The 21930-nt window shown below is 44.6% G+C and overlaps 1 protein-coding gene across 2 annotated transcripts in view; it reads right to left on the reverse strand.

Moving 5' to 3' along the window:
• OTUD7A (OTU deubiquitinase 7A) overlaps positions 1-21930 on the reverse strand; it is a 164416-nt gene that overhangs the window by 64508 nt on the left and 77978 nt on the right. The window contains exons 4-5 of one of the 2 annotated variants that reach the window (XM_075208122.1): positions 12225-12279; positions 10069-10225 (exon numbers count right to left, since the gene is read on the reverse strand). In XM_075208122.1, coding sequence (XP_075064223.1) covers positions 10069-10153 — 85 coding nt within the window. In that variant the 5' untranslated portion in view covers positions 10154-10225; positions 12225-12279. The remainder of the gene's footprint in view (positions 1-10068; positions 10226-12224; positions 12280-21930) is intronic. The other variant, XM_075208121.1, reaches the window with a different exon arrangement.

Consider the following 21930-nt stretch of genomic DNA (forward strand, 5'->3'; position numbering starts at 1 on the left):
ACATCGGATAGCAGATGCCACAATTTGGAAAATATTGGAGAGGATATGTTTGTCATTAATAATTACTAGATAAACTGCTCACCCCAGGTACTGCGCCCGTCTCCTACTAGGCTGTCTTTAGGACAGTACACACATCTTACATCTCTGTCTCATTGACGAGGAGCTCTGGATGTGTCCCCCTGTGTTTACTCTTCTCTGTGCCTGCTAGGGAGGGAGGGATTTTCTTCAGCCCCTAACTTCCGCAGTGGAACGCGTGCGTTCCACTAACAGGAAGTTTGGCATTTGGAACGCAAGTGTGCGTTCCAAATGCCGAACTTCCTGTCAGTGGAACCTAAGAGCTGAGGACCCGGAGAACAGGGACTCACTCGAGTATAAGCCGAGAGGGGCTTTTCAGCATAAAAAAATGTGCTGAAAAAGTCGGCTTATACTCGAGTATATACGGTATATGTATTAAGGAAGAAAGAAAGAGATGATGCAGTGGAAGGATAGTGTAGAATTTAGAGATTGTCACCACGAAGGTGTCTGCACCTGCAAGTATTGGCACAACTACACTTGGAGGCGCGGAGTCTAACACGCCGCCGGTTTTCACCAGGGACCCCCGCAAGGAAGTTTGGACTTCGCGGCGAACGACGTGCAGGTCGCGGCCCTCGCAGGTAGCTACTTGCGAGATGATGGAGATAATCGATGTTGTACAGGCAGGAGTCAGAACCAGACGGGCGGAGAAGGTACCAAATCAGGAAGCGAAGAATAGTCAGCAGGCCGAGGTCAGAACTGGAGATACAATGCAGGACAATAGGAAGATCCAAAAGCGAAGTCAGGGAGAGCCGGGTCAGTAACAGGAAACAAATGGCAGGTAAGCTAATATACACAGGAACGCTGGAGGCTAGAATACTAGTTGCTCTGGCACCCTAGTGGTGTTATATAGAGAGTGATGGTCTCTCATTGGTGGGCAGTGGTTCGGCGGTCAGACACGCTGACCGCCGACCGGAAGTTCCATTGCGCGTCCCGTCGTCATGGTGACGGGCCGCATGCGCACCTGACCGCCGGGGAAGCGTCCCCGTTTGCTGACGTGATCAGGCGTGCGTTACACATTATGCCACAAAGCAATGGCAGAAAGGAAAAAGAGATGATGACATAGCAATGGAAGGAAAGCCAAGAGAAAAGTCAGGTAGCACAGTGGCTTATTGGTTAGCACTTCTGCCTCAAAGCACATTTGATTCCCGAACAAGGCCTTATGTGTGTGGAGTCTTTATGTTCTCCCCGTGTTTGCATGGGTTTCCTAACACACTCCAAAACACATACTGGTAGGTTAATTGGCTGCTGACAAAATTAATACAAGTCTCTGTGTGTATTAGGGAACTTAGACTGTAAGCTCCAATGGGGCAGGGACTAATGTGAGTGACAAATATGCTTTGTACAAAGATGTTTAATTGGTAGCGCTATATAAATAAATGGTGAATGTCTGGGAGACTCCAAAATTTCGGGTAGTTTTCCCAGACCCCCAGGACAGCAGGTCTTTCTCCCAGATCACGCACCCATTTCATGAATCATATCATTTTGGCACTGCCGCTGCGATGACGCAATCACACTATTTTGTCATGGGGCGGGGCCAACATTATACACTTTGCGTTGCCACGCCCCCATGCACTTTTCACTTTACCTCACCTATGGGATCTCCCAAAGTGGAGATTTTTAAAGTAGGCAAGTATGAGATACTTATAGCAATACAGGGGGGATATATCAGGACACACACAAAAGAACGGAAGGTGAATAGGTGTACACACACTAATGGCAAGTAGGGGGATGAATTTGCAACATACTGTAATGGAAGAGAGGGAGACATCAATGTAAATAAAAAAATCATAAGGTCGGAGAGTGAAGTAAAAATAATGCCCAGTAACGGAATCATCAGGACGTACTTACAAATGGTAAAGAGAATTTTAAAAATGACAAAATGGGAGAAAACGGAAGAAAGCGAGAAGGATAAGGAAACATAACTGAAGCGATAAGGAGAAAATATGAGAATGGAGGGATATGGTACAATAAGCACCGTGGAAGGAAAGATAAAGGATATTGTTCAGCATAAACCTGACTTTTATTACAGACGTTGCTTGAAAAAACTGAATTGAGAAAATAAAGCAAGTCTTTCATCGATGACAATGCCCTGTGTATGTAGAGACACACAAGTCTGTACAAAGCATTTCTGTTCCCTGGCAGACTAGCTAGCCAATCACTTAATCTCTGATCTTCCACTATCCCAGTGCAGGATAGAGATGCACCACGATCCTAAGCATCTGAAAAGTGCTTACGAACTAAAGGGAGCAGAAGAAGACTGGCTCCTTAGCATGCTCTGAAGTATGTGTAACACAATTCGATATAGAATGCTCAGATAGATAAAACACAACAATGCTGTGCTTAGGCTGCTCTGTATATTGTACCCATGTGTGACAGATGTGAGATTACGTTTTGCTTTATCTTGCACAGATCTGACATCCTACCGCATATCCTAGGAGATTCTCCAACAGAGCCGAAAATAGATATTTATATCAGAGCTTAATCTCAACAGGCACCGATGTTTCAAATTATTATTAGAATGTACCACGTTTTGATAGTGAGCTAAAATTTAGACATCAAAGCGGTTACTATATGTAGTTATTTATTCCGCTTTAGGAATATGACCCATGAAGGAAGAATACTACAGCCAGAAACTATTCAGCAAGAAGACGGGCATGTAGCTTCAAATCTGCAGCTCTTTTGGCAGATTATTAGTTCCCATCACTGCACAATGCCTTTCATTTTAGTCCTTCCAGTCAGCCTACCAATTACATCAATGGCTCACGAGACACTGGAAGATTTCTTAAAGACATAAAAGGCAGGAATTGGCAGTTTTGATCAGGAAGTACATTTTGGAAGCATTCACTACAAATTCATAAAGACTCAATCAGGCTCACATAGAAAATCTCTGCTGCTTTCCCATGAATTGCAAACAAAAGACAATGATTTGTTAGCATACATATAATCCTATATAACATACAAGCAACATTACTATATGTATAAACTCTTGCAATTTATAATTTTATAACTTGTACTTATCAATGGAATCACACCAATATTCACGAGTATCATTTATATACTATTTAATTTATTTAACCCTTTTTCTTTATTCGTGACCTGCATAAAACCCTTGTGGATCTGCTTGGTAACTTCAAATAACCTTACAAGTATTAAAAGGGTACAGTATAATATATACGGTATATCATAATGGTGTTAGTGTGTTTGCTTGATAGGGAGTATAATTCATAAGGTCTTCTAGAGCAGGGACCGACTTGAATGATTAAAGGATCTATGTAACAATCTGGGAAGAGCCAAACTTCAGGGAGGAGGCTCTCTCAATGCTGCTTCTTATATAACACATGGTTCGCAGTAAAGGATTTTCACAGCAAAGGTTTTTCGCAGCACAGTAACATCACCTGAGGATGGCGTTATGTGCCTTTAACATAGGATCTAGCTGAAGCCTCTCCTGCTTCACTGGATCCCTCACAGGGTCAAAGCGGAAACGCCGGCACATGTACATAGCATTTTCTCCTTTCGTTGATCATCGAGGGGGAGAGAGGTCTTCAGAGTATGGTAAATAGCGGCGATACAACAATCTGAATCACTGGGATATGCAGTAATACATAACGATACTTACAGCTGTCCCACTGGCCCCAATGAGAAATAGACTCTTTAATATTCTCTATAAATATTCTCTGCATTGTATAGTTGTGCCATACAAATAAAGGATAATGATAAAAACATCAAGTTAATAGTGTGTTACTATATATTAATAAAACATCTTATTAAATTCAAATACAATAGAATCTTGAGGATTACAAATGACATGAGGTTATTCAAGAAGAATTTTATGCAGTTTAGCTTTTTGTACCGAATAGGAAGCAAAGGTGATATATATAAAACACATTTATTTACATATTTAGGTTTAGCACAGGATGCTGCATATTGTATACACTATTTTAAATAATCCCTTTGTAAAGACTAAAGCAGACTTACAAAGTTGTGTACATCTACACTTTGCTCTCTACCATTGTCAGACCTTCTATTTTAGGTCTCTCCCATAACGATGCCAAACCATGCTCCGAAATATTTTAGAACCCCACAAACTTTCATACAGTGTGATAATTAACGCATTAATAAAAGTTATATAAGGATCATACTACAGTGGTTGATGAACCGTGACAGCAGGCTCAGTAACATCTTTATAGAAAGTAAGTAAAGTAGCTTCAACAGGATTATTATCATCATACCTCCCAACCATCCTGATTTAGGTGGGACAGTCCCTATTTGAGGGTTCTGTCTCCCCTTCCCTCTCGGGACAGCTTTGTCCCAATTGGTGGGAAAGTTGGTAAGTGTTGTCTGAACACTGTTGCTCTGCACTACGGTGTGCACGGCAATGAAGATTTGTGGAGGAGAGGGGAGGGTTGGAGAGATCGGGTCAGCCTAATGCAGTGTTTCTCAACTCCAGTCCTCAGGACCCCCTAGCAGTACATGTTTTCCATATCTCCTTGCTGGAGCACAGGTGTATTCATTACTGACTGACACAGTGTAGCAGGTGGTATAATTATTCCACTGGTCACCTGCCAATCCTGCACTGTTAGTGGGTCCTGAGGACTGGAGTGGAGAAACATTGGCCTACTGCTTCAAAACTGGAAGCCACACCCCCAATGTGACATGGCCACACCCACATCATGACATGGTCATGCCCCCTGTCCTGATGCCACATACCCAAATGTATGTACTGTACATTCATCTCTTAATATTTACATTAGACAACTTTACAGGAAATATAAAAATGAGTGCAACTTCCAACCAATCAGTAGTAACATGGCAAGACAAAAACATTCTAAAAAGCTATGTACACTGTCGTATTTGTTTCAAGGTAACTGAAGACTTGCAATAGAGAAATATTTATGCTAGGTCTGCTTTTTCAGTAGAGGAGCAACTGATGCACAGACTGCACATACGTAGGTTTATTAAAAATAGATTTTCTATAAACCTGCAGTCTCATCTGAAATGGTTTCCATTTAATACAAGCTGCTGCAATTTCTTACACCTGCCTAGAGCAGTTGTACAGAAATATGGAACACTGTGAACATCTTGAACTGGTACGGAGAATGGGCCATGTCACTGCAATAATTCAAACAATTTTACGATCTTCAATAAAGTGTAGAATGAAATGACACCAAGGGGCGTATTCAATTGTTTGAATTCCCTGCAGAGTTATTACGGTAATACTAAGCCGGATTTCAGCTCGCAGCTCCATGAACCGCGAGCTGAAATCCAGCGTGCAAGGTACCGTAACAACGGTATTTACGCACACTACTACCGTAATGAGGGTAATGGTGCGCGCGCCGCGTTACTTTTCAGTATAACGCTAACAATTTAATATGCCCCCATATCTGTTTGGATGCAAAAAAGCAAGAAGGTGGTAGACTATGCTACTATGCATTCCACACCTAAAAACAAATTACATTGTAATTACACACAAGTCAGAAAGTAAATCTTAGTTTATGAAGAATATAGCCAATCCTTGAATATGTAATCCCAGCCCAAACACAAACATTCAACGCATGTCTAGATTATTTGTTTGGCAACAGAACTGTTAACCCTCCTGTCATTTTTGGTTTGTCACATGAAGATATTCTACCCCAGTCTCCTGCTTTTGTTACTTAAAAACACAATCTCCTAGAAAGCTACAGACACCCATAGGCCCCAGCACCAGTTACAGACAGTGCCGAAGGTCCTTTTTAAAAATGGATTTTTCTAATTATGTTTAATCGATTTATATAAAGGTATTTTCTATTATTAAGCATGTAACTACAACATCAATAGAGTTATACTAAACAGAAATGTCCTCCTATTGGTGACACCTGTACCATGCATGTGGCATATTCAGAGAGAGACTATGAATGTGCTGTAGAAAGTGCTCATGGTCCTGGCAGTAGGAGAAACAAAAGAGTCAATTTTCTGCAATACTTTCTCATCTCTCAGATTATTATTATTATTATTATTATCGTTTATTTGTTAGGCGCCACAAGGTTTCCGCAGCGCCGAACATGGTACAAACAGTAGACTATACAGGGTAAAACAGTACAGGACAATAAACACAAAGTACCAGTACTTCAGAAACTCCAAGCAGGCAGATACAGTAGAGACGGAGCAGAAGAACAGGTATGGAGACAGGAGGGAAGAGGGCCCTGCTCATTCGAGCTTACATCCTAAGGGAGGGTAAACAAAGTCAGGCACAAAAGGGGGCCAGTGAAGCAACGGGGAGAGAGGAAAGGAGCCAGGGGAGAAACAGAAGGGTGAGTGGTTAAGTGGATGGTTGGTAGGCCTTAAGGAACAGGTGAGTTTTAAGTGCCCGCTTGAAGGAGCACAGATTGGGTGAGAGACGAATGGAGCGAGGGAGGTCGTTCCAGTGAAGGGGTGCAGCACGGGAGAAGTCTTGGATTCTAGAGTGGGAAGAGGTGATCAGAGTGGAGGAGAGGCGGCGATCATTGGCCGAGCGCAGGGAGCGGGCGGGAGTGTGAATGGAGAGGAGGCTAGAGATGTAAGGGGCGGTAGACTGAGAGAGAGCCTTGTAAGTGGTGGTGAGGAGTTTGAAAAGGATTCTGTAGGGGAAGGGGAGCCAGTGTAAGGAAAGACAGAGAGGGGAGGCAGAGGAGGAGCGGCGTGAGAGGAAGATGAGTCTTGCAGCCGCATTGAGTATAGAGCGGAGGGGGGAGAGACGGGAGTGGGGGAGGCCAGTAAGGAGGAGGTTGCAGTAGTCGAGACGGGAGATGATGAGGGCATGGATGATAGTTTTGGTGGCATCTTGAGAGAGGAAGGGACGGATGCGGGCAATGTTACGGAGTTGGAAGCGACAGGCTTGGGCAAGGGATTGAATGTGGGGGGCAAAAGAGAGAGAGGAGTCGAGAGTGACACCTAGGCAGCGGAGTTGGGTGACAGAGGAGATAGTGAAGTTGTTAACAACGATAGAGAGGTCATGGTGAGAAGGGAGCCTGGGTGGGGGAAAGACAATGAGTTCGGTTTTGGAGATGTTAATTTTAAGAAAGCGAGAGGACATCCAGGATGAGATGGCTGAGAGGCAGTCAGTTACACGAGAGAGGAGGGAGGAGGAAAGATCAGGAGAAGAGATGTAGAGTTGAATATCATCAGCATATAGGTGATACTGAAGACCGAAAGAGGAGATGAGAGCCCCAAGGGAGGAAGTATAGAGCGAAAAGAGTAAAGGGCCAAGAACAGAGCCCTGAGGGACTCCAACAGGGAGAGGGGAGGGGGTGGAGGAAGAACCAGACGTGGATACGGAGAAGGAGCGATTAGCAAGGTATGAGGTGAACCAGGCATGGACAGAGCCAGAGAGGCCGAGTGAAAGAAGAGTTTGCAGTAGGAGGGGATGGTCCACGGTGTCGAAGGCTGCGGAGAGGTCAAGGAGGATGAGTATGGAGTAGTGACCCTTGGATTTGGCTGATAGGAGATCATCGGTAACTTTAGCCAGGGCTGTTTCAGTGGAGTGGAGGGGGCGGTAGCCGGATTGGAGAGGGTCAAGGAGGGAGTTGTCAGAGAGGTGTCTGGTGAGGCGGCTGCAGACAATCCGCTCAAGTAATTTGGAGGCATATGGGAGAAGAGAGATAGGGCGGTAGTTAGCAAGAGAGGTGGGGTCAAGATTGGGTTTCTTAAGGATAGGGGAGATAAGAGCATGTTTGAATGAGGATGGGACAACGCCAGAGGAGAGTGATAGGTTGAAGAGGTGTGCGAGGTAGGAGCAGGCAGTAGGAGAGAGAGAGCGAAGGAGGTGGGAGGGGATGGGATCAAGAGGACAGGTAGAGGGTGGAGAGGAAAGAATAAGGGAGCGAACTTCTTCACCTGATGTGGGGATGAAGGAGGACCACAGCTGGTTAATGGCGGGAGGTGAAGCGGTGATGGGGGGAGAGTGGTGGGAGGAGGAGATGTTGCGTCTGATGGCTTCAATTTTGGAGGAGAAAAAGGAGGCGAAGTCAGACGCAGAGAGGGAAGGCGGGACAGTGGGAGGGGGGGGGGAGAGGAGGGAGTTGAATGTGGCAAAGAGGCGGCGGGGGTTGGAGGACTGAGAAGAGATGAGCGACTTGAAGAAGGATTGTTTAGCGAGGGACAGGGCAGAGCAGAAAGAGGAGAGGATGAATTTGAAGTGAAGGAAGTCAGCCAGGGAACGAGATTTCCTCCAGAGGCGTTCAGCTGTACGAGAGCACTTTTGGAGGGAGCGGGTGAGTTTGGAGTGCCAGGGTTGGGGAGTAAGGCGACGACGGCGGATAGAAGAGGCCGGGGCGACGGTGTCCAGGGCAGTAGTGAGGGATTGGTTGTAGAGAGAGGACGCCTGATCTGGGCAGGCCAGAGAGGGAAGGGGTGATAGGAGAGTTTCAAGAGAGGCAGAGAAGGAGATGGGGTCAATAGCGTCAAGGTTGCGCCTGGTGAGGGTGGCTTTAGGCGAGGTGGGAGAAGGGGAGGAGGACAGAGAGAAGGAGAGGAGATGGTGGTCAGAGAGTGGGAAGGGAGAGTTGGAGAACTCAGAGAGATCACAGAGGTTAGAGAAGACAAGGTCGAGGGAGTGACCAAGACAGTGGGTAGGGGAGGAGGTCCACTGAGTGAGGCCAAGGGAGGAGGAAAGAGTGAGAAGTTTTATGGTGGCAGGGTCAGTACAGTTGTCAACAGGGATGTTGAAGTCACCCAGTATAATGGAGGGCAGGTCAGAGGAAAGATAGTGGGGGAGCCAGGCGGCGAAGTTGTCGAGAAAAAGAGAGGTAGGGCCAGGGGGACGGTAGATGACGGAGACACGGAGGTGGATGGGGGAGAAGAGCCGAATGGAGTGGACTTCAAAGGAGGAGAAGGAGAGGGAAGGTAGAGTAGGTATGACCCGAAAAGTGCAGTTAGGGGATAGGAGGAGGCCCACTCCCCCTCCTGGACGCTCGTCTGGTCTGGTGGAGTGGGTGAAAGAGAGGCCCCCATAGGAGAGAGCGGCAGGAGAGGCAGTATCAGAAGAAGTGAGCCAGGTTTCAGTTATGGCAAGAAGATTAAGAGAGTTAGAGATGAAGAGGTCGTGAATGGAGGACAGTTTGTTACAGACAGACCTAGAGTTCCAGAGGGCACACGAAAAAGGGAGGGACGAAGAAGAGGAGATATGGATGAGATTGTCAGGGTTGATGGAGCGAGGGGGGGGTGAGAGATAGGATAGAGAGATATGGGCCCTTGGCGGGGGCAGATGACATCAAAAGGGTAATGGCACTACATGTGCATTCGGCTGATCAACAGGGCTCAGCGTCAGACCCTGATTGGATCTCCATCAGTCAGCTGGTATGGAATGGTTTGTCAGTGATTCCAGGGAAGAGGCAAAACGGGGCTTAGTATTAGATGGGGGCTCTACATAGTAAGTATGATGGGGCTCCGCATTCTATTCTGGCTATCAGATGGAGCACTGCATTTCATGCTGTGCTAGTTGTGATTAGCAATTAAGATTTGGTAATCACAACTAACAAATGATGCTAACACTACTAAGTCACAATTTAAATTATGTATATAATCTGTTTGTGTGCTGGGTGCCATTCACTAATAAGGGGTCTGTATTCTTATAATTTTACCAGGTATGACTTGGACATTTTCCAATACGCACACAAGTTCTATGGATTGTCAAATGCATCATTTCCCACCTTATAATTCCACCAAATGCTGCACAGTGTTCCATTTCCATTTATGTGTGACATACATATAAAACATTACCACACATATATCTATAAAGCAAAAATAGCATACAAAAAAGATTAGATGCTGTCCTAGGGTAACCTATAAACTGAGTGACATTGGTCATTTGTTTTTAGTAAACCTGCCATACACGGATGTTTCCAGTACCAGTAATATCACCTGTACGATATTCTGCACCTTTAGTGTATGGACTTACAGCGTTGTTTCAGACATGATGTGCAACATCAGAAATAAGCTTAGAGAAAAAATACAGTAGAAATAAAGCAAGTGCAGTCTTACCTTCTAGCAAATCTCTTGCCAGACCAGGTTCAGCCCCTGTAGACCGAACAAAGTCTGACAGGACTGAGTCCATATCCAGAGTCATGTGGTCCTGTAGTATTGCTGCTTGTAAAGCAGCAGCAGCAGGAGCAGAATGTTGCCACTAAAACAACTCCATCTGGAATAGAAGAAGAGACATTTCTTTTATTCTCTGATTACAACAGATTTCCTCTTCTGTACAGTGTTAATCATTGCATCTCTTGCAGAACACACATATTATTGAGGTGGGGGAGTTGCTTATATTTGTTACCTGCCATTAAAACAATAGTTGAGTAACAAAAGAAAGTTAAAACGAAAATAGAAACTGTACATTGAGGCCATAATGTTATTGCTCAGTGTAAAAAATCTGCAAAGACAAAGCTAATATTCAAGCATAGTTTGCAGCTCTGGAAGCAGTGTAATATGCTGCACAGTAGCTGTGCTCACCTAACACTATGGAATTAATCTCAGGGTTGTGGCCTGCTCTAATTTAATAATTCCCCTACATCCACAGATGTGTTGGCTCCATACTGCACAAACAGTAAACATTATAACCACTATCATTATCACCTGACCCCTCTAGACTACAAGCCAGGTACAGAAGTTTAATGAAAAGCCTAATCCAGGAATTTGGATTCTTTCTCTATTACTCAGAGACATGTACCTGAAAAGTGGAACATGTGTGCTTGTAATGGATGATAGAAAGGGAGGCTTGTCTTGTAGAAAGGTGTGTGCACACTTTAAACTACAATAGAGTTGTTTCACTCTATTATACCTCTTTAGAATAAAGTAAAAATACCCACAGAATTTTCCAATTGCAATACATTCTGTGCACTTGCTGTGCTCTATACGTTACAAGGTGTCCTCAAGATTTCCATGACCCAAAATATGTAACGATTTACAGTCTGCGTGATTTCATACAGAGCGTGCCACATAACATCTAAGTGTCAAAGTCACATCTAACAAATTATATACAGGACAGTATTGCATTATTAAACATTAACACTATTATTTCATAATTTTAAAATACCAATTAGACCCCTGCAATTCAATCTCTACCTATCCGAATACATTTATGTAACAAAAGCTTAGACATAACAAAAAGCTAAACAGTACTAATACAATTCATGCGATTCATAAACAAGCACAGGCTAAAGTAGAATATTATTTATCAATGAAAACAGGGAAGAGAGGGGGGGGGGGGGGGGGGGGGCAACGATAACTGCCAAGAAGTAGCTAAAAGCCTCTTTGAAGAGAGACATCTTAACATGAAATGATGTGAATGTCGTCTTGGGAAGTCTGGTTTCCTTTGCTGAATAGCTGGTCTCTCTTAGAAGGGAAAATACACAGTGTGTCAATGGTTACTGCTTACCGTGGGCTGCCTGTATCATGCTGCTTCTGCTCAGAAGAGCAACAAACCCTGCTCTGTGTGACAGTGACTCATTGGCGACTAACAGAAAAGCTGAAGGGATCTCATATATAGCTGCTAATATGCAAATACACACTTGTTTTCCAGCATTACTCGGAAATTATGTTTCTCGCCAGTCCAACTTAATGTATTAGCAGTCAAGATTCATTTTAGCTGAAGGGGTTTAATTGCTGAGAAAGTGTTGTTCATGTTAGTGCTGAAGGCATCACTTTCAGGAACATGGGGCTATTTATAAAGGAAAATAAATGATTTAGGTAATTCGTCATATAGGGCCAACATTGTTTGAAAAACAATGTATAACATAATAAATTTATTTGACAGCACATAGGGAATGCAGATTGAGAAGATGCTGTTATGGGGATCATAGTTCTATACGTAAATATTATATATTCAGGTGCTGCATGGATCTGGCAAGCTGCAAAGTCAATTGCTGGTGTACACAATGCTAGAGGGTTTAGAGAGGATGCGTTTACCATAGACATCAATGATCGCTGTGATAACAGATGTTCAAGCTGTATTGATCATGTTGTGAATGTAGCTAAAAGAACCATAGGACATATAAAACAGCACATTGTTACCACTCTAGAAGTCAGTTATTCTTTTAAATGGATTCAAAATCATAGCTTGCCCTTCATCACAGATCATGTCACCAATTGCAAGAATTACATTATTAAATGAAGCCACATCCTGCATTAGTTAGTATACATACCAACACATGCCACTGCCACTCTGATACTAGAGGTGGTGAAAATATGGGAATACTGCTGCAGAAGGAAATAAAATGGACTGTAAGTCTGTATACAAATCAATGTAAACATTTTAAAAAATAATTGCACATAGTTTAGTTTTTTTTTAATGAAATAGTTGGGTTTGGCTGTTTTTACCAGCTGATCTCTGTAGATGGCTGTTGCTGCCACCATCTGTTTACAGATTACTGTATAAATAATCATTAAAACACTTATCTTGAGCTGGCCATAACAACTGAAATATTGGCTGTCATTGCAGCTGTGTTATTCCAAAACAACTTGTATAATAATCCTACGAAAAGCATCTGGATCACTACCAGTAATCTTGGTAAATGTGGCCAGAAAATGACTGCTATAGCACTGAGAGTGATGAACTTTCAACCACACTTGCAGGCCACAGATACGCCAGAATTGAACAGGAGCCTCCAAGGTGGCCACCTACGTGTGTGGCCAAATTGGACATAGATCCTGTCACTCAGGCAGAGCAACGCCACTTTACCATATACATATATTAAATAATAATTGATTTGTAAATTTACAAATCTATGCATTTACTGTCCACTGCTAAATTTATTTCTATAAGTATTTTGACTACAGTCACTAATCATATGTAACATGTATGCTGTTTTTTAACATCATTATACTGGTTAAAATATGACGTTTCATATGTATATTTTCATATCCTGATGATGGATTATATCTGATCAACTATTTTAATATGGACAAGTAAAGCACTTTTTTTAAAATGTAGTTTTAGCAAGTATCCCTTTCATATACTGGGTCCTTCCAATCAGAGAACCTGCACTGGACCAAAACACTGATTAGCCACAGTGATATCACAAAAGGTCTTGTGACTAAAAGGTAGCCATTTTTGCATAGACTGTGCTCTAGACAAATGTAACACTACATTCTCTGGCTCCAGGAGAACGTTGTCAAGTTCTCCCAATTTTACTATCCGAGAACATGTATTTGGAAACATTCCCTTAGAATACATAACATATAACAATCATTCCTTGTAAACATCATATATTAAAAGGTTCCCCAGCTAATTAAAGGTGATGTATACTTATTAGAGAGTGGCCCATATTATCTGCAACTTTCATAAGATGAAGTCTAACCAGTGGCGGATCCAGGGGGGGGGGGGGGGGGGGGGGGGGGGCGATCGGGGCGATCGCCCCCCCTAGCAGGGGCTTGCTGCTGACGGCTGCACACTGTTTTAAACACAATCAGAGCAGCGGGACAGCACACTGCCAATGCTGAACGGACCTGCACATACTGTGCAGCCGTCAGCAGCTTTAGAAATTAGAAAGGGGGCGGGGCCTAAATCGCCCCGGGTAGAGCAGTTGCCTAGATCCGCCCCTGAGTCTAACTTTGTATGGACAGCAAACATCACTATTGCTCACTATTGAGAGTTTTAAGTTTTTGGCTGAACATTTTATTTGACAAAAAACAATAACTGTCACAGAGGTGACTTTAGTACCTGCAAGTATTGGCTCAGCTACACTAGGAGGCGCGGAGTCTAACACGCCGCCGGTATTCACCAGGGACCCCCGCAAGGGAGTTTGGACTTCGCGGCGAGCGACGTGCAGGTCGCGGCCCTCCCAGGTAGCTACTTGCGAGGTAAGGGCAAATCCGTAGACGTACAGGCCGAGTCAGAACCAAGCGGGCAGATAAGGTACCAAATCAGGAGGCAGAGGATAGTCAGCAGGCCGAGGTCAAACCGAAGTAACAAGTCAGGACACAGGGAGAATCCAAAGGCGAGGTCAGGAAGCCGGGTCCGTAACAGGAATCAATAGATAGTATACAATAAGGTATAGCTGGAACGCTGGAGGCTAGATAACTAGTTGCTCTGGCATCCTAGTGATGTCAGAGCAGGATATATATAGGAAGTCCTTCACACTCATTGGTGGGCAGTGATTCGGTGGTCAGACAGTTGGCCGCTGACAGGAAGCTTTAGCAGCGCGTCCCGTTGTCATGGCGACGGGCGCGCATGCGCACACCGCCGCCGGAAGATGCGTCTCCGTTGCCTAGCAACGGGACGCTCAGGGAGAGTCAGACGTCCGTCCCTGCTTAGCGTGGAGGCGCGGGGACGGCGTCTGACAGTACCCCCCTCCTCACAATCGGAGGACCCATCTGGTAAAGAGTGCCGTTTAAGAAAGGCGGATAATAATCCTGGGGCATGCAAATCTTCTTTAAAAACCCAAGACCTCTCCTCTGGACCAAAGCCTTTCCAATGTACTAGGTACTGTAAACGTCCTCGAAATTTACGTTCCTCCAGGATTTGACTAACCTCATATTCGTCCCCCATAGTGGTTGGAATAGCATGAGGAACAGGGGTGACATGGGAAAACTTGTTGAGTATCAGAGGTTTAAGGAGGGAAATATGGAAGGTGTTATGGATCTTCAGTGCCAGAGGAAGTTGGAGTCTAACTGTAACTGGGTTAATGATTTGAGTAACTGAGAAGGGTCCAATGAAGCGGGGTGCCAGTTTCATGGAGTGAACCCGAAGTCTCAGATTCCTAGTGGACAACCAGACTTTGTCCCCAACCTGGAGGACTGGTACGACTCTTCTATGATTATCAGCGGAAGATTTATAATGACGTCCAGACTTGAGAAGATTCTGCTTGGTGGAAACCCATAGTTTAGCCATATCTTGAGTCATAGCGTGGGCGGCAGGGAACGTGGGGGGTGGGAAAGAAAACAAGGGAAGAATGGGATGGGTCCCATATACAGTGAAGAATGGGGAATATCCAGAAGAAGAATGATTATGGTTGTTGTGGGCAAATTCGGCCCAAGGTAGCAGAAGAATCCAATTGGATTGGTTGTGTGAAGAAAAGCAACGAAGAAACAATTCTAAATCTTGATTTACTCGCTCCGTCTGACCGTTGGTTTGTGGGTGGTACCCAGAGGAGAATTTAAGACTGATACCTAAGTCCTTGCAGAAGGCTCTCCAGAAGCAAGAAATAAACTGGACGCCACGGTCCGAGATTATCTCCAGAGGACAACCGTGGAGGCGGAAGATCTCTTTAATAAAGATTTGTGCTAGTTTAGTTGCAGTTGGAAGGCCCTTTAGGGGAACGAAGTGGGCCATTTTAGAAAATCTGTCGACAGTGACCCAGATGGTGTTGTAGCCGTTGCTGGGTGGTAAATCGGTGATGAAATCCATTGAGATGCTAGACCAAGGGTGGTCAGGAATTGGAAGAGGTTGTAACAGTCCAGCGGGAGGTTGCCTAGGTACTTTATTCTGAGCACAAGTAGTGCATGAGGCTACGAACTCCCGGACGTCAGTACGGATGGTGGGCCACCAGTATTGCCGAGAGAGTAATGAAAGAGTCTTCTCTGATCCGGCATGTCCAGCAAACTTAGAAGTATGTGCCCAACGGAGCGCCTTCAGGCGAAGGTGTGGTTCCATAAAGGAGCAACCGACAGGCGGTGTCCGAGTGATTGCCACAATGCAAGAAGGTTCTAAGACCGGTGGGGGTTCTACCGAGTGAGGAGTATCAGAGGTATCGAAGGAACGGGACAGAGTATCAGCCTTGGAGTTTAGTGAACCAGCACGGTAGGTGAGTCTGAGATTGAACCGAGCAAAAAATGAGGACCATCTGCTTGACGGGGATTCAGGCACCGAGCCTCCCAAAGGTAGATGAGATTCTTGTGATCGGTAAGTACGGTGACCGGGTGGAGAGCACCCTCCAGGAGGTGACGCCATTCTTCGAGTGCAGACTTTACAGCTAATAACTCTTTATCTCCGATGCCGTAATTAGACTCAGAAGGGGAAAATCTCCTAGAGAAGAACCCGCAGGGTATTAGTCTCCCAGAAATAGTTTCTTGCGATAAGACTGCCCCGACACCAACCGAGGAAGCATCAACTTCGACTAGAAATGGTTTGTTCTGATCAGGTTGAGCAATCACTGAAGCAGAAGAGAAGGCTTTCTTGAGGAGTTCAAAGGCGGTAATAGCTTCCGGAGACCAAACTTGAGGATTCGCTGTTTTTCTGGTCAGATGGGTAATGGGTGCAATGATGGAAGAAAAGTGAGGTATGAACTGTCGATAGTAGTTGGCGAATCCAACGAATCTCTGAATTGCCTTTAGTCCCAACGGTCTGGGCCATTCGAGGATAGCAGATAATTTCGCAGGATCCATCTGCAGACCGACTCCAGATACAATGTAACCCAGGAAGGGGATCTGTGATACCTCAAAAACACACTTCTCGAGTTTGCAGTATAACTTATTTGTTCTTAACCGGGAAAGAACCTCTCCTACATGAGCACGATGGGTGGCCAAATCTGGAGAGAAGATTAAAATGTCGTCAAGATAGGCTACTACAGAAACGTAGAGAAGGTCTTGAAAAATCTCGTTAATAAAAGACTGAAACACAGCAGGGGCGTTGCACAATCCAAAGGGCATCACAAGATATTCAAAGTGACCCTCTTTAGTGCAAAAGGCAGTCTTCCACTCGTCACCAGAGCGTATACGAATGAGGTTATATGCTCCTCTCAGATCCAGTTTAGTAAAGATCTTAGATCCAGAGATCCTATCAAACAGTTCCGAGATGAGTGGCAACGGGTATCTGTTTTTAACAGTGATGGCATTCAATCGCCGGTAATCGATGCAAAAGAAAGACGGGATGTAAAGTCCCGTCTTTCTTTTTAACAAAGAAGAATCCCGCCCCTGCGGGAGAGGTAGACTTCCTGATAAATCCACGCTGGAGATTTTCAGATATATAGGTAGACATGGCAGCATTCTCGGGAAGAGATAATGGATAAATTCTGCCCTTGGGAAGCGGTTTATCAGGAAAAAGTTCAATGGAGCAATCCCAGGCCCGGTGAGGAGGTAGGGCCTCGGCTGCAGTTTTGCAGAACACATCTCGGTAGGAGTTATATGAAGATGGTAATTCAGTCTGAGGAGATGTCCGTCGACAAGGAAGAGTGGAGTGGCCAGGTTTTAGGCCAGACAAGCAGGACTTGAAACATTGTGGGCCCCAAGAGGTAACCATAGCACGATTCCAATCAAATTGGGGTGAGTGAAGTTTGAGCCAAGGTAATCCTAGAATGACAGTGTTGACAGAACGAGGAAGAACCAAAGACTCGATAAGTTCAGAATGTAGCGCCCCTACCGTCAGCCGAATAGGAGAACAGATGTGGGAAACCGACCCGTTGGAGATCCGATTCCCATCCACTGCGGTGAGAAATAACGGCTGAGGCAATTTTAGTGTATTTAATTGGAGTTGCGATGCCAGAGTGGCAGATATAAAATTTCCGGCAGAGCCGGAATCCACAAAGGCTAGGGTCTCAAAGGGGCCGACAGCTGAATCCAAGGAGATGGGCATGAGGCAATCTGTGCTAGCAGTAGTGTATGGAGTAGTAACTCCAACTCCTAAGTCGGCCTCCTTGCCACCGACTAGGAGGGGGCGTTTCCCGGTCTTTTAGTGCAAGAGGATATGGTATGACCAGGATCCCCGCAATATAAGCACAGATTCTGTTTGAAACGACGCTGACGTTCTTCAGCGGAAAGCCGAGATTGGCCAATTTGCATAGGTTCCTCCTGAAGTATCGGATTTTGGAACATGGGAGCTAGGCGAGTAGAGACCCGTCTGGAGGCGGAACGTTCCTGTGTACGTTCTCGAAAGCGTAGATCAATGCGGTTGCATAGGGTGATTAATGAATCCAGATCGGTAGGAAGCTTCCGAGACGTTAACTCGTCCTTAACTCGATCTGACAGACCTTGCCAGAATGCCGCTACTAAGGCTTCGTTGTTCCAACTGAGTTCAGAGGACAAGGTGCGAAACTGAATGGCGTACTGTCCGACTGTCATGGATCCTTGGCGAAGGTTAAGGAGGCTGGAGGCAGCTGAGGATATGCGACCTGGCTCATCGAAGACCTTACGGAAGGTCTCAATAAAGGTAGAAGCGTTAGAAAGCAGTGCGTCATTTCGCTCCCACAAGGGGGAAGCCCAGGCGAGTGCCTGTCCGGATAATAGAGAAATGATGAAAGCCACTTTGATGCGTTCTGAGGGGAACGATGCTGGATTACACTTGAAGTGAATAAGACACTGGTTCAGGAATCCCCTGCATCTCTTAGGCTCTCCGTCAAACTTCTCCGGCGGGGAAAGTCTCAAAACAGCAGTGGATGCCACGGCAGGAGAGGAGGAGGTTGCTGCAGCCGCAGAAGTAGTCACGGGAACATTCTGAGCTGCGGTCATAGAGGTCTGGAGGGTCTCGAGACGTGAGGCGACTCCTTGAATACAATGAAGCAACTGTGCTTGCTCAGCCTCTTGTTTCTCAACTCTATGCACCAAATGGAGTAATAGGTCACGTGCTGAAGGTTCATTAGACGACTCGGTCGACATGGCCAGAGCAAACTGTCACAGAGGTGACTTTAGTACCTGCAAGTATTGGCTCAGCTACACTAGGAGGCGCGGAGTCTAACACGCCGCCGGTATTCACCAGGGACCCCCGCAAGGGAGTTTGGACTTCGCGGCGAGCGACGTGCAGGTCGCGGCCCTCCCAGGTAGCTACTTGCGAGGTAAGGGCAAATCCGTAGACGTACAGGCCGAGTCAGAACCAAGCGGGCAGATAAGGTACCAAATCAGGAGGCAGAGGATAGTCAGCAGGCCGAGGTCAAACCGAAGTAACAAGTCAGGACACAGGGAGAATCCAAAGGCGAGGTCAGGAAGCCGGGTCGGTAACAGGAATCAAATAGATAGTATACAATAAGGTATAGCTGGAACGCTGGAGGCTAGATAACTAGTTGCTCTGGCATCCTAGTGATGTCAGAGCAGGATATATATAGGAAGTCCTTCACACTCATTGGTGGGCAGTGATTCGGCGGTCAGACAGCTGGCCGCCGACAGGAAGCTTCAGCAGCGCGTCCCGTTGTCATGGCGACGGGCGCGCATGCGCACACCGCCGCCGGAAGATGCGTCTCCGTTGCCTAGCAACGGGACGCTCAGAGAGAGTCAGACATCCGTCCCTGCTTAGCGTGGAGGCGCGGGGACGGCGTCTGACAATAACCCAGTGACCCAGGGTATGAAAAGTATCACCCAAAATAATGAAGAAGGGCAATAGTACAGTGCACCAAAATAGTCCCTAATAGAACCAGCAACATTCAGTATAAAGATTTACTTTAGATGATGAATGCACTCGTTTGTACACACCCTCCTGCAAATGTCACTAAATACAGGAGGCCTTTAAGACAGATGAGCTTGTCTTGCTCTTAAACATGACACAGAACTACTCTGCAAAGAGCAGTTCCAATGGCAATGGACTTCATTTAGAGTTGAAAGTAAATCCTGCCTGCACACATGTTGCCAAATAAGGGGTACAAATACTTTTTATTTTAGTTTTACATGCAGGGTAAAAATCACTGCCTGCTTTTGCATGTAGGACACAAACACCAGGCAGCTTTATTTTTACACTGCAATTTTAAGATGAGGTAACCGAAATGAAGACTTTACTAGCAAGCCAGAACAATATAGAAATATATCAACTGAAAGTGGAGAACATCAGTAATACTCTTTTTTTTTATATTATTTGTATGAAACTTTTTTTGTGTTTTTTGATTTGTATGATTATTTGTAACAAGAAATGATCATAAAATAAATATTCTAAAGGAGAAGAGTCAAGACGTAATCATGTGTACTGCACCTGCCAAAGTTCGTTAAAATTAGTACTCATTACTAGACGGACCTTAATTTTATATATGAAATAATCGGACTGAATTTTGTTTTCTACCCTCTGGTAGGTGAAGAGCAAGTGAAGATGGGGGTCGGACACTACAAACCATGCCATTTTGTCATCGCCCCCTGCTATTAATGATGCAATTTCATCATTTGTGGCAAATCAAGGAAGTGGGCAGGATGTAAGAGAATGGCCTGCATTTCCGGGAGTCCGAAAGACCTACACGGAATCCGGGAATCTCCTGGACATTCTGGTAGGCAGGTATGGACTAAATATGTCTACCATGATCTCTTTCAATCTTGTGTAGCAGGTTGCCATGTTAGGAAGGAGGTGCTGTACCAACTAATGAAGCAGACAGTGACAGATCTCTTGGTAAACATGTGTTATAGAAATTCACAGTGTGGATTGTTTGATTTATACACAGGGGCAGGTTCAGTGATGTTGCAGCAACCCAATCTCAGCTATTTGCCCCGTATCAAATCTCATCAGAACACTGTTCTAAATGTGTGTGGGGACTTTTAGCTGTTTAGAATGATATTCGCCTACTTTCCCTAACTCTGGGAGATCCAAAGGTAAGGTAGGAAATATCACTATTGCGGGACAATTGTATTGTCAAGAACCACCCACATCAGTACATTTCAATTGCATCATCACACTTCTTCCACTAGGTGTTTACTGGGGTGGATGGGAATTGATGCGGCGTGCATGATGGCACACTCACCTTGAGGTAGGTAATCGCTCCTAAGAGAATCACCTGTCCTGTCGGATGTCCGTGAGGTCGCCCCTAATTGGTATGTTTCCCAGACACTATGGGAGAATAAGCAACTATGCTGTAATGGAGTGGGAATGTAATACTCTACTTTCCAACAGAGCTTCAGTGCAAAGTCACTCTGAACAATGTATGTTACCTTCATGGTATCTCAGTAAATGTCAATTTTGCAGAATTAATGGTCCTTTAAACTCTACCATATTTTTTATTAGATTTGAAATAACCTTTTTAATGACAGAATCACACATATTATAAATCTTTATATTGCCACATGCACTAAATGAAGACACAGCAATACCAAAGACAACACACAAAGAGTCTGAGTCATTAAGGAGAGCAAAGCAAAAAAAAGGAGTAACTTTGCACCTTGGCAAAACTATGTTGCATTGGAGGGGGAAGTAAGTTTAAAATATGGGGATGTATAGTTAGTGTAGGGCATGTCATAGATCAACTTTAAATTTAAGTGTAAAAATAAAGCTATCAAGTATTTGTGTGTTACATGAAAAAGCAGCCAGTATTTTCCTTATATGCAAAGTAATAAACCAATTTGCACCTCTTGCATTGTAACATGGTTTGTCCATGATCAAATTTATTCTTTTTTTTTGCTTTACTCTCCTTAATGACTAAGGCCCAAAGGGTTTAACACGAGTATCTGTCAAAATCACTTTAAATAAGGTTTTCCACACTCTTTGAATCACCTGATAATTACTGCATGTCATCTCTGTCTACATAGCCATAGTTCCCCACAGACATTTTAATCATTTAGGATCACAGGTGTTATAAGCTCTCTTCTCACCTGTCATTACAAAAGCAGTGATACTGCATTATTTAACACTAGTAATAACACAGCAAATTCTACAAGTCAGGATTTTCATTTTTTACAGCCTTTTTAATTGTATAAAGAAAAGATCCATATAGATAATAGTGTCCATGATACAAACCAAACAATATTTAAGGATTGCCAAGATAGCAATTTCAAACACACAAGAAGAATGAGAAAGTAGAGGTCATTATGTGTACAACAGCCAAGATGCAAAATAAAAGCCTCCTTTAGTGGCACTGTGCAACTTAATCTGCCCAGATGAGCCTAGATTTGTGGAACAAAGTGGTGGCATTTGCAGGTGGAGTACAGCAGTACACAACATTAACAAGTTTTTATTTTGGCCAGCAAGATTACTGAACAGTGACAGAGGGGTGAACAACCAGGATTTTATGGGGTGTT

Source organism: Mixophyes fleayi, chromosome 4 (assembly GCF_038048845.1).
Source record: "Mixophyes fleayi isolate aMixFle1 chromosome 4, aMixFle1.hap1, whole genome shotgun sequence".
NCBI classification, from domain to species: domain Eukaryota; kingdom Metazoa; phylum Chordata; class Amphibia; order Anura; family Limnodynastidae; genus Mixophyes; species Mixophyes fleayi.